Source organism: Blennius ocellaris, assembly GCF_963422515.1.
Source record: "Blennius ocellaris genome assembly, contig: SCAFFOLD_338, whole genome shotgun sequence".
NCBI classification, from domain to species: Eukaryota; Metazoa; Chordata; class Actinopteri; order Blenniiformes; family Blenniidae; genus Blennius; species Blennius ocellaris.
This window is the reverse complement of record NW_027661837.1, coordinates 1-12,384: the sequence shown is the minus strand read 5'-3', so window position 1 is coordinate 12,384 and position 12,384 is coordinate 1. Positions and strand designations below refer to the sequence as shown.

The 12,384-nt window shown below is 57.8% G+C and overlaps 1 protein-coding gene across 1 annotated transcript; it reads left to right on the top strand.

Moving 5' to 3' along the window:
• Positions 1-449: 449 nt before the first annotated feature.
• Positions 450-12,015, top strand: LOC308148763 (uncharacterized protein; the record flags this gene model as incomplete). Its single annotated transcript, XM_080522273.1, is given in 10 exon segments — positions 450-564; positions 6,373-6,442; positions 6,529-6,666; positions 6,828-6,946; positions 8,101-8,307; positions 8,416-9,039; positions 9,139-9,297; positions 9,734-9,859; positions 11,744-11,930; positions 11,933-12,015. Coding segments are annotated over 10 exon segments (1,827 nt in total), but the record flags the coding sequence as incomplete, so codon positions are not given.
• Positions 12,016-12,384: the final 369 nt, after the last annotated feature.

Below are 12,384 nucleotides of genomic sequence, written 5' to 3'. Positions count from 1 at the left end.
TGTAGTACTGTAGTACTGACTGTAGTGTCTGTAGTACTGACTGTAGTACTGTAGTACTGACTGTAGTGTCTGTAGTACTGACTGTGGTGTCTGTAGTACTTACTGTAGTACTGACTGTAGTGTCTGTAGTACTGACTGTAGTACTGTAGTACTTACTGTAGTACTGACTAGTGTCTGTAGTACTGACTGTGGTGTCTGTAGTACTTACTGTAGTACTGACTGTAGTGTCTGTAGTACTGACTGTAGTACTGTAGTACTGACTGTAGTGTCTGTAGTACTGACTGTAGTACTGTAGTACTGACTGTAGTGTCTGTAGTACTGACTGTAGTACTGTAGTACTGACTGTAGTGTCTGTAGTACTGACCGTGGTGTCTGTAGTACTGACTGTAGTAGTGACTGTAGTATCTATAGAACTGTTAGTAGTACCAGTAGTACTGTAGTACCAGAGAGATGGACTCCCTCAGTGAAGACGACCTCTGTTGGCTCCAGTTGGACGATTTCAGGATGTTGTTGATCAAAAACATCGAACCGTCGAGGATCAGTCCCTACCTCCGTCAGTGTCAGGTACTACTGCTCTCCCTACCTCCGTCAGTGTCAGGTACTGCTCTCCCTACCTCCGTCAGTGTCAGGTACTACTGCTCTCCCTACCTCCGTCAGTGTCAGGTACTACTGCTCTCCCTACCTCCGTCAGTGTCAGGTACTGCTCTCCCTACCTCCGTCAGTGTCAGGTACTACTGCTCTCCCTACCTCCGTCAGTGTCAGGTACTACTGCTCTCCCTACCTCCGTCAGTGTCAGGTACTGCTCTCCCTACCTCCGTCAGTGTCAGGTACTGCTCTCCCTACCTCCGTCAGTGTCAGGTACTACTGCTCTCCCTACCTCCGTCAGTGTCAGGTACTGCTCTCCCTACCTCCGTCAGTGTCAGGTACTACTGCTCTCCCTACCTCCGTCAGTGTCAGGTACTACTGCTCTCCCTACCTCCGTCAGTGTCAGGTACTGCTCTCCCTACCTCCGTCAGTGTCAGGTACTACTGCTCTCCCTACCTCCGTCAGTGTCAGGTACTACTGCTCTCCCTACCTCCGTCAGTGTCAGGTACTGCTCTCCCTACCTCCGTCAGTGTCAGGTACTGCTCTCCCTACCTCCGTCAGTGTCAGGTACTACTGCTCTCCCTACCTCCGTCAGTGTCAGGTACTGCTCTCCCTACCTCCGTCAGTGTCAGGTACTACTGCTCTCCCTACCTCCGTCAGTGTCAGGTACTGCTCTCCCTACCTCCGTCAGTGTCAGGTACTACTGCTCTCCCTACCTCCGTCAGTGTCAGGTACTACTCTCCCTACCTCCGTCAGTGTCAGGTACTACTGCTCTCCCTACCTCCGTCAGTGTCAGGTACTACTGCTCTCCCTACCTCCGTCAGTGTCAGGTACTGCTCTCCCTACCTCCGTCAGTGTCAGGTACTACTGCTCTCCCTACCTCCGTCAGTGTCAGGTACTGCTCTCCCTACCTCCGTCAGTGTCAGGTACTACTGCTCTCCCTACCTCCGTCAGTGTCAGGTACTGCTCTCCCTACCTCCGTCAGTGTCAGGTACTACTGCTCTCCCTACCTCCGTCAGTGTCAGGTACTACTGCTCTCCCTACCTCCGTCAGTGTCAGGTACTACTGCTCTCCCTACCTCCGTCAGTGTCAGGTACTGCTCTCCCTACCTCTGTCAGTGTCAGGTACTGCTCTCCCTACCTCCGTCAGTGTCAGGTACTGCTCTCCCTACCTCCGTCAGTGTCAGGTACTACTGCTCTCCCTACCTCCGTCAGTGTCAGGTACTACTGCTCTCCCTACCTCCGTCAGTGTCAGGTACTGCTCTCCCTACCTCCGTCAGTGTCAGGTACTGCTCTCCCTACCTCCGTCAGTGTCAGGTACTACTGCTCTCCCTACCTCTGTCAGTGTCAGGTACTACTGCTCTCCCTACCTCTGTCAGTGTCAGGTACTACTGCTCTCCCTACCTCCGTCAGTGTCAGGTACTACTGCTCTCCCTACCTCTGTCAGTGTCAGGTACTACTGCTCTCCCTACCTCCGTCAGTGTCAGGTACTACTGCTCTCCCTATCTCCGTCAGTGTCAGGTACTACTGCTCTCCCTACCTCTGTCAGTGTCAGGTACTGCTGCTCTCCCTACCTCCGTCAGTGTCAGGTACTACTGCTTTCCCTACCTCCGTCAGTGTCAGGTACTACTCTCCCTACCTCCGTCAGTGTCAGGTACTACTGCTCTCCCTACCTCTGTCAGTGTCAGGTACTGCTCTCCCTACCTCCGTCAGTGTCAGGTACTGCTCTCCCTACCTCCGTCAGTGTCAGGTACTGCTCTCCCTACCTCCGTCAGTGTCAGGTACTACTGCTCTCCCTACCTCTGTCAGTGTCAGGTACTACTGCTCTCCCTACCTCCGTCAGTGTCAGGTACTACTGCTCTCCCTATCTCCGTCAGTGTCAGGTACTACTGCTCTCCCTACCTCTGTCAGTGTCAGGTACTGCTGCTCTCCCTACCTCCGTCAGTGTCAGGTACTACTGCTCTCCCTACCTCCGTCAGTGTCAGGTACTACTCTCCCTACCTCCGTCAGTGTCAGGTACTACTGCTCTCCCTACCTCTGTCAGTGTCAGGTACTGCTCTCCCTACCTCCGTCAGTGTCAGGTACTGCTCTCCCTACCTCCGTCAGTGTCAGGTACTGCTCTCCCTACCTCCGTCAGTGTCAGGTACTACTGCTCTCCCTACCTCTGTCAGTGTCAGGTACTACTGCTCTCCCTACCTCCGTCAGTGTCAGGTACTACTGCTCTCCCTATCTCCGTCAGTGTCAGGTACTACTGCTCTCCCTACCTCTGTCAGTGTCAGGTACTGCTGCTCTCCCTACCTCCGTCAGTGTCAGGTACTACTGCTCTCCCTACCTCCGTCAGTGTCAGGTACTACTCTCCCTACCTCCGTCAGTGTCAGGTACTACTGCTCTCCCTACCTCTGTCAGTGTCAGGTACTGCTCTCCCTACCTCCGTCAGTGTCAGGTACTGCTCTCCCTACCTCCGTCAGTGTCAGGTACTACTGCTCTCCCTACCTCTGTCAGTGTCAGGTACTACTGCTCTCCCTACCTCCGTCAGTGTCAGGTACTACTCTCCCTACCTCCGTCAGTGTCAGGTACTACTGCTCTCCCTACCTCCGTCAGTGTCAGGTACTGCTCTCCCTACCTCCGTCAGTGTCAGGTACTGCTCTCCCTACCTCCGTCAGTGTCAGGTACTACTGCTCTCCCTACCTCTGTCAGTGTCAGGTACTACTGCTCTCCCTACCTCCGTCAGTGTCAGGTACTACTGCTCTCCCTATCTCCGTCAGTGTCAGGTACTACTGCTCTCCCTACCTCTGTCAGTGTCAGGTACTGCTGCTCTCCCTACCTCCGTCAGTGTCAGGTACTACTGCTCTCCCTACCTCCGTCAGTGTCAGGTACTACTGCTCTCCCTACCTCTGTCAGTGTCAGGTACTGCTGCTCTCCCTACCTCCGTCAGTGTCAGGTACTACTGCTCTCCCTACCTCTGTCAGTGTCAGGTACTGCTGCTCTCCCTACCTCCGTCAGTGTCAGGTACTACTGCTCTCCCTACCTCCGTCAGTGTCAGGTACTGCTGCTCTCCCTACCTCCGTCAGTGTCAGGTACTACTGCTCTCCCTACCTCTGTCAGTGTCAGGTACTGCTGCTCTCCCTACCTCTGTCAGTGTCAGGTACTGCTGCTCTCCCTACCTCCGTCAGTGTCAGGTACTACTGCTCTCCCTACCTCCGTCAGTGTCAGGTACTACTCTCCCTACCTCCGTCAGTGTCAGGTACTACTGCTCTCCCTACCTCCGTCAGTGTCAGGTACTACTGCTCTCCCTACCTCCGTCAGTGTCAGGTACTGCTCTCCCTACCTCCGTCAGTGTCAGGTACTACTGCTCTCCCTACCTCCGTCAGTGTCAGGTACTGCTCTCCCTACCTCCGTCAGTGTCAGGTACTACTGCTCTCCCTACCTCCGTCAGTGTCAGGTACTGCTCTCCCTACCTCCGTCAGTGTCAGGTACTACTGCTCTCCCTACCTCCGTCAGTGTCAGGTACTACTGCTCTCCCTACCTCCGTCAGTGTCAGGTACTACTGCTCTCCCTACCTCCGTCAGTGTCAGGTACTACTGCTCTCCCTACCTCCGTCAGTGTCAGGTACTGCTCTCCCTACCTCTGTCAGTGTCAGGTACTGCTCTCCCTACCTCCGTCAGTGTCAGGTACTGCTCTCCCTACCTCCGTCAGTGTCAGGTACTACTGCTCTCCCTACCTCCGTCAGTGTCAGGTACTACTGCTCTCCCTACCTCCGTCAGTGTCAGGTACTGCTCTCCCTACCTCCGTCAGTGTCAGGTACTGCTCTCCCTACCTCCGTCAGTGTCAGGTACTACTGCTCTCCCTACCTCTGTCAGTGTCAGGTACTACTGCTCTCCCTACCTCTGTCAGTGTCAGGTACTACTGCTCTCCCTACCTCCGTCAGTGTCAGGTACTACTGCTCTCCCTACCTCTGTCAGTGTCAGGTACTACTGCTCTCCCTACCTCCGTCAGTGTCAGGTACTACTGCTCTCCCTATCTCCGTCAGTGTCAGGTACTACTGCTCTCCCTACCTCTGTCAGTGTCAGGTACTGCTGCTCTCCCTACCTCCGTCAGTGTCAGGTACTACTGCTTTCCCTACCTCCGTCAGTGTCAGGTACTACTCTCCCTACCTCCGTCAGTGTCAGGTACTACTGCTCTCCCTACCTCTGTCAGTGTCAGGTACTGCTCTCCCTACCTCCGTCAGTGTCAGGTACTGCTCTCCCTACCTCCGTCAGTGTCAGGTACTGCTCTCCCTACCTCCGTCAGTGTCAGGTACTACTGCTCTCCCTACCTCTGTCAGTGTCAGGTACTACTGCTCTCCCTACCTCCGTCAGTGTCAGGTACTACTGCTCTCCCTATCTCCGTCAGTGTCAGGTACTACTGCTCTCCCTACCTCTGTCAGTGTCAGGTACTGCTGCTCTCCCTACCTCCGTCAGTGTCAGGTACTACTGCTCTCCCTACCTCCGTCAGTGTCAGGTACTACTCTCCCTACCTCCGTCAGTGTCAGGTACTACTGCTCTCCCTACCTCTGTCAGTGTCAGGTACTGCTCTCCCTACCTCCGTCAGTGTCAGGTACTGCTCTCCCTACCTCCGTCAGTGTCAGGTACTGCTCTCCCTACCTCCGTCAGTGTCAGGTACTACTGCTCTCCCTACCTCTGTCAGTGTCAGGTACTACTGCTCTCCCTACCTCCGTCAGTGTCAGGTACTACTGCTCTCCCTATCTCCGTCAGTGTCAGGTACTACTGCTCTCCCTACCTCTGTCAGTGTCAGGTACTGCTGCTCTCCCTACCTCCGTCAGTGTCAGGTACTACTGCTCTCCCTACCTCCGTCAGTGTCAGGTACTACTCTCCCTACCTCCGTCAGTGTCAGGTACTACTGCTCTCCCTACCTCTGTCAGTGTCAGGTACTGCTCTCCCTACCTCCGTCAGTGTCAGGTACTGCTCTCCCTACCTCCGTCAGTGTCAGGTACTACTGCTCTCCCTACCTCTGTCAGTGTCAGGTACTACTGCTCTCCCTACCTCCGTCAGTGTCAGGTACTACTCTCCCTACCTCCGTCAGTGTCAGGTACTACTGCTCTCCCTACCTCCGTCAGTGTCAGGTACTGCTCTCCCTACCTCCGTCAGTGTCAGGTACTGCTCTCCCTACCTCCGTCAGTGTCAGGTACTACTGCTCTCCCTACCTCTGTCAGTGTCAGGTACTACTGCTCTCCCTACCTCCGTCAGTGTCAGGTACTACTGCTCTCCCTATCTCCGTCAGTGTCAGGTACTACTGCTCTCCCTACCTCTGTCAGTGTCAGGTACTGCTGCTCTCCCTACCTCCGTCAGTGTCAGGTACTACTGCTCTCCCTACCTCCGTCAGTGTCAGGTACTACTGCTCTCCCTACCTCTGTCAGTGTCAGGTACTGCTGCTCTCCCTACCTCCGTCAGTGTCAGGTACTACTGCTCTCCCTACCTCTGTCAGTGTCAGGTACTGCTGCTCTCCCTACCTCCGTCAGTGTCAGGTACTACTGCTCTCCCTACCTCCGTCAGTGTCAGGTACTGCTGCTCTCCCTACCTCCGTCAGTGTCAGGTACTACTGCTCTCCCTACCTCTGTCAGTGTCAGGTACTGCTGCTCTCCCTACCTCTGTCAGTGTCAGGTACTGCTGCTCTCCCTACCTCCGTCAGTGTCAGGTACTACTGCTCCTCCTCCTCCTCCTCCTCCTCCTCCTGCTGCTCCTCCTGCTGCTCCAGCATCTCTTGCTCTGATTGGCTCTCCTCCTGTCAGGTGATCAGTGCTGAGGATGAGGAGCAGCTCTTCAACGATCCTTCACTTGTCATCCGGAGGAGAAAAGTCGGTATGTCAACGTTTAGTTTGACCTGTGACCTCTGACCTCTGACCTGTGACCTCTGACCAGTGACCTCTGACCCCCGTCCTCTGCAGGAGCCCTGCTGGACCTCCTGCAGAGGACGGGGGTCAAAGGTTACACGGCCTTCCTGGAGAGTCTGGAGCTGGATTATCCTGAACTGTACAAGAGGATCACCGGGAAGGAGCCCAACAAGACCTTCAGCATCCTGATCGGTGAGTGGACCTGGTCCTGGACCTGGACCTGGTCCTGGTCCTGGTCCTGGTCCTGGACCTGGTCCTGGTCCTGGACCTGGTCCTGGTCCTGGTCCTGGTCCTGGACCAGGTCCAGGACCAGGACCAGGAACAGGTTTGCTGCAGCTCTGTGATGCGTTCAGACACGGCAGGAGAATCTGGACTCACCTCCTTCCTGATGGCGGAGCTGAGTCGCCTGCAGAGGGCGCTGCAGGAGGAGAAGAGGAGGAGACATCAGGCCTACTGTGTGGCTCAACAACAGGTGGAGGAGGAGGAGGGGGAGGGGGGGGAGAGGGGGGAGGAGGGGAAGAGGAGGGGGAAGGAGGAGGAGGGGGAGAGGAGGGGGAGGGGAAGGAGGGGGAGGGAGAGGAGGGGGAGAGGAGGGGGAGGGAGAGGAGGGGGAGGAAGAGGAGAGGAGGGGGGGAGCAGGGGGAGGAGGAGGGGGGGAGGAGGGGAGAGGAGGGGAGAGGAGGGGGAGGGAGAGGAGGGGGAGGGGGGGAGGGGGGAGGGGGAGGAGGAGGAGGGGGAGGAGGAGGAGGAGGAGGAGGCGAAGAGGAGGGGGAGAGGGGGAGGAGGAGGAGGAGGGGGGGAGGAGGGGGGGAGCGGGGAGGAGGGGGAGGAGGGGGAGGAGGAGGAGGGGGAGGGGAGGAGGAGGAGGAGGAGGAGGGGAGGAGGAGGAGGAGGAGGGGAAGAGGGGGGGGAGGAGGGGGAGAGGGGGAGGAGGAGGGGGGAAGAGGAGGGGGGAGGAGGAGGAGGAGGGGGGGAGGAGGGGGGAGGAGGGGGAGAGGGGGAGGAGGAGGAGGGGAGGAGGGGAGGAGGGGGAGGAGGAGGGGAGGAGGAGGAGGAGGAGGGGAAGAGGAGGGGGAGGGGGGGAGGAGGGGGAGAGGGGGAGGAGGAGGAGGAGGAGGAGGAGGGGGGAGGAGGAGGAGGAGGGGGGGAGCAGGGGGAGGAGGAGGAGGGGGAGGGGAGGAGGAGGGGGAGTGGGGGAGGAGGAGGAGGAGGGGGGGAGCGGGGGAGGAGGAGGAGGAGGAGGAGGGGAGGAGGAGGAGGAGGAGGGGAAGAGGGGGGGGAGGAGGGGGAGAGGGGGAGGAGGAGGGGGGAAGAGGAGGGGGGAGGAGGAGGAGGAGGGGGGGAGGAGGGGGGAGGAGGGGGAGAGGGGGAGGAGGAGGAGGGGAGGAGGGGAGGAGGGGGAGGAGGAGGGGAGGAGGAGGAGGAGGAGGGGAAGAGGAGGGGGAGGGGGGGAGGAGGGGGAGAGGGGGAGGAGGAGGAGGAGGAGGAGGAGGGGGGAGGAGGAGGAGGAGGGGGGGAGCAGGGGGAGGAGGAGGAGGGGGAGGGGAGGAGGAGGGGGAGTGGGGGAGGAGGAGGAGGAGGGGGGGAGCAGGGGGAGGAGTTGACCCTGGTGTGCACCTCCTGCAGGAGGCGTGGTCTCGCCAGCAGCAGCTTCAGGAGCAGGAGCTGAAGAAGCTGATGGAGCGCGTGCAGAAGCTGCAGGAGGAGCGCGGGAGGAGCAGTGAGGAGGTGAAGCACCTCCGGGAGCACAACTACTCCCTGATGGAGCAGATCAACACGCTGAACCAGGACCGCAGTGATGCCTTGCTCAAGAACCGTGACCTGCAGATCCAGGTGAAGGGCTGTGACCTCTGACCTCTGACCTCACCTCTGACCTCACCTCTGACCTCTGACCTCACCTCTGACCTCTGACCTCACCTCTGACCTCTGACCTCTGTGCAGGTGGAGCGTCTGAAGCTGACGGTGCTGCAGGCGGAGAGTCAGACTCGGCTGCTGAGGAGACGCCCACTGCGACATCTGCAGGAGGTGCTGTTCACACAGGGTTTACTCCTCACAGAGGAGGAGCAGGAGGTGCTGTTCACACAGGGTTTACTCCTCACAGAGGAGGAGCAGGAGGTGCTGTTCACACAGGGTTTACTCCTCACAGAGGAGGAGCAGGAGGTGCTGTTCACACAGGGTTTACTCCTCACAGAGGAGGAGCAGGAGGTGCTGTTCACACAGGGTTTACTCCTCACAGAGGAGGAGCAGGAGGTGCTGTTCACACAGGGTTTACTCCTCACAGAGGAGGAGCAGGAGGTGCTGTTCACACAGGGTTTACTCCTCACAGAGGAGGAGCAGGAGGTGCTGTTCACACAGGGTTTACTCCTCACAGAGGAGGAGCAGGAGGTGCTGTTCACACAGGGTTTACTCCTCACAGAGGAGGAGCAGGAGGTGCTGTTCACACAGGGTTTACTCCTCACAGAGGAGGAGCAGGAGGTGCTGTTCACACAGGGTTTACTCCCCACAGAGGAGGAGCAGGAGGTGCTGTTCACACAGGGTTTACTCCTCACAGAGGAGGAGCAGGAGGTGCTGAAACGTGTGCTTGTATTTCAGAGCAGGAGTCTGACTCTGCAGTCTGGAAACTTCCAACTCAAGCAGCTGCAGGAGCAGACGGAGGAGAACCAGGAGGAGGAGGAGAAGCTGGCGGAGGAACGGGAGGAGGAGCAGAAGGAGGAGAACCTGAAGGAGTTGAAGCATCAGCAGAGTCAACCTCAGAGGAGGCTCCTCGCCTCCTTATTTAGACTGAGAACGGAGCTGCACCGAGCGGAGGAGCAGAGGGCCCGGGTGAGGAGGAGCAGGAGGAGGAGAGGAGGAGGAGGAGGAGGAGCAGGAGGAGGAGGAGTAGGAGCAGGAGTAGGAGGAGGAGCAGGATGTGGAGGAGCAGGAGGAACAGGAGGAGGAGCAGGTGGAGGAGGAGCAGGAGGAGCAGGAGGAGGAGGAGAGGAGGAGAGGAGGAAAGGAGAGGAGGAGGAGAGGAGGAGAGGAGAGGAGAGGAGAGGAGGAGAGGAGGAGGAGAGGAGGAGGAGGAGAGGAGAGGAGGAGGAGGAGGAGAGGAGGAGAGGAGAGGAGGAGAGGAGGAGGAGAGGAGGAGAGGAGAGGAGGAGAGGAGAGGAGGAGGAGGAGAGGAGGAGAGGAGAGGAGGAGGAGAGGAGAGGAGGAGGAGGAGAGGAGAGGAGGAGGACCCTCCTGCTGCTCCTCCTGACTGGGTGTGTTGTTCCAGAGTGTGGAGGAGAAGGAGGAGCAGGAGTTGCGCTGCTCTCAGCTAAAAGGAGACGCCAAGATGTACCGTCAACAAAACAAACAAACCCTGAGGCAGCTGGAGGAGGTGATCCGAGAGCGAGACCGGGTGGGTCTGGTTCTGCTGGTTCTACCAGGGTCTGGTTCTACAGGTTCCACCAGGGTCTGGTTCTACAGGTTCTACCAGGGTCTGGTTCTACAGGTTCTACCAGGGTCTGGTTCTGTGGTTCCACCAGGGTCTGGTTCTGCTGGTTCCACCAGGGTCTGGTTCTGCTGGTTCCACCAGGGCCTGGTTCTGCTGGTTCCACCAGGGTCTGGTTCTGCTGGTTCTACCAGGGTCTGGTTCTACAGGTTCTACCAGGGTCTGGTTCTACAGGTTCTACCAGGGTCTGGTTCTGCTGGTTCTACCAGGGCCTGGTTCTGCTGGTTCTACCAGGGCCTGGTTCTGCTGGTTCCACCAGGGTCTGGTTCTGCTGGTTCTACCAGGGTCTGGTTCTACAGGTTCTACCAGGGTCTGGTTCTGCTGGTTCCACCAGGGTCTGGTTCTGCTGGTTCCACCAGGGCCTGGTTCTGCAGGTTCCACCAGGGCCTGGTTCTGCTGGTTCCACCAAGGTCTGGTTCTGCAGGTTCCACCAGGGTCTGGTTCTGCTGGTTCCACCAGGGTCTGGTTCTGCAGATTCCACCAGGGCCTGGTTCTGCAGGTTCTACCAGGGTCTGGTTCTGCAGGTTCCACCAGGGTCTGGTTCTGCAGGTTCCACCAGGGCCTGGTTCTGCTGGTTCCACCAGGGTCTGGTTCTGCAGGTTCCACCACGGTCTGGTTCTGCTGGTTCCACCAGGGTCTGGTTCTGCTGGTTCTACCAGGGTCTGGTTCTGCTGGTTCCAGCAGGGTCTGGTTCTGCTGGTTCCACCAGGGCCTGGTTCTGCTGGTTCCACCAGGGCCTGGTTCTGCAGGTTCTACCAGGGTCTGGTTCTGCTGGTTCCACCAGGGTCTGGTTCTGCTGGTTCCACCAGGGCCTGGTTCTGCAGGTTCCACCAGGGCCTGGTTCTGCTGGTTCCACCAGGGCCTGGTTCTGCAGGTTCCACCAGGGTCTGGTTCTGCTGGTTCCACCAGGGTCTGGTTCTGCAGGTTCCACCAGGGTCTGGTTCTGCTGGTTCCACCAGGGTCTGGTTCTGCTGGTTCCACCAGGGCCTGGTTCTGCAGGTTCCACCAGGGCCTGGTTCTGCTGGTTCCACCAGGGTCTGGTTCTGCAGGTTCTACCAGGGTCTGGTTCTGCTGGTTCCACCAGGGCCTGGTTCTGCTGGTTCCACCAGGGCCTGGTTCTGCAGGTTCTACCAGGGTCTGGTTCTGCTGGTTCCACCAGGGTCTGGTTCTGCTGGTTCCACCAGGGCCTGGTTCTGCAGGTTCCACCAGGGCCTGGTTCTGCTGGTTCCACCAGGGCCTGGTTCTGCAGGTTCTACCAGGGTCTGGTTCTGCTGGTTCCACCAGGGTCTGGTTCTGCTGGTTCCACCAGGGCCTGGTTCTGCTGGTTCCACCAGGGCCTGGTTCTGCAGGTTCTACCAGGGTCTGGTTCTGCTGGTTCCAGCAGGGTCTGGTTCTGCTGGTTCCACCAGGGCCTGGTTCTGCTGGTTCCACCAGGGTCTGGTTCTGCAGGTTCCACCAGGGTCTGGTTCTGCTGGTTCCACCAGGGTCTGGTTCTGCAGGTTCCACCAGGGCCTGGTTCTGCTGGTTCCACCAGGGTCTGGTTCTGCTGGTTCCACCAGGGTCTGGTTCTGCTGGTTCCACCAGGGCCTGGTTCTGTGGTTCCACCAGGGTCTGGTTCTGCTGGTTCCACCAGGGCCTGGTTCTGCAGGTTCCACCAGGGCCTGGTTCTGCTGGTTCCACCAGGGTCTGGTGTTGCAGGTTCTCCTCTGTTGTGATTGGCTCTCTGTGAACCTGTGCTGGGGGGCGGGGTGATGATGTCACGGGACGTGAGGCCTCTGATTGGTGCTCCAGGCGATGGCGTCGCAGGCGGAGCGGCAGGAGGAGGCGCGGCACCTCCTGCAGGAGAAGGACCAGTACAGGGAGCAGGTCCGGCAGCTGACGGAGCGTTCTGATAGGCTGGAGCTCAGCCTGCTGAGGTCCAAGGGGGAGGAGCTACAGCTGAGGACACGCCTCCGCAGGGTCACCTGCAACTCCAGCCAGGTGAGGAGGAGGAGGAAGAGGAAGAGGAGGAGGAGGAGGAGGAGGAGGAGGAGGGCATAATAGTGATGATGGTGATGGTGATGGTGATGATGATGATGATGATGATGATGATGATGGTGATGTTGATGATGATGATGATGATGATGATGATGATGATGATGATGATGGTGATGTGATGATGGTGGTGATGATGATGATGATGATGATGATGATGATGATGATGGTGATGTGATGATGGTGGTGATGATGATGATGATGATGGTGATGATGATGGTTGGTGATGATGATGATGATGTGATGATGATGGTGGTGATGATGATGATGATGATGTGATGTGATGATGGTGGTGATGATGATGATGATGATGATGATGATGATGATGATGATGATGATGATGATGATGATGATGATGGTGGTGATGATGATGATGATGATGATGATGATGATGATGA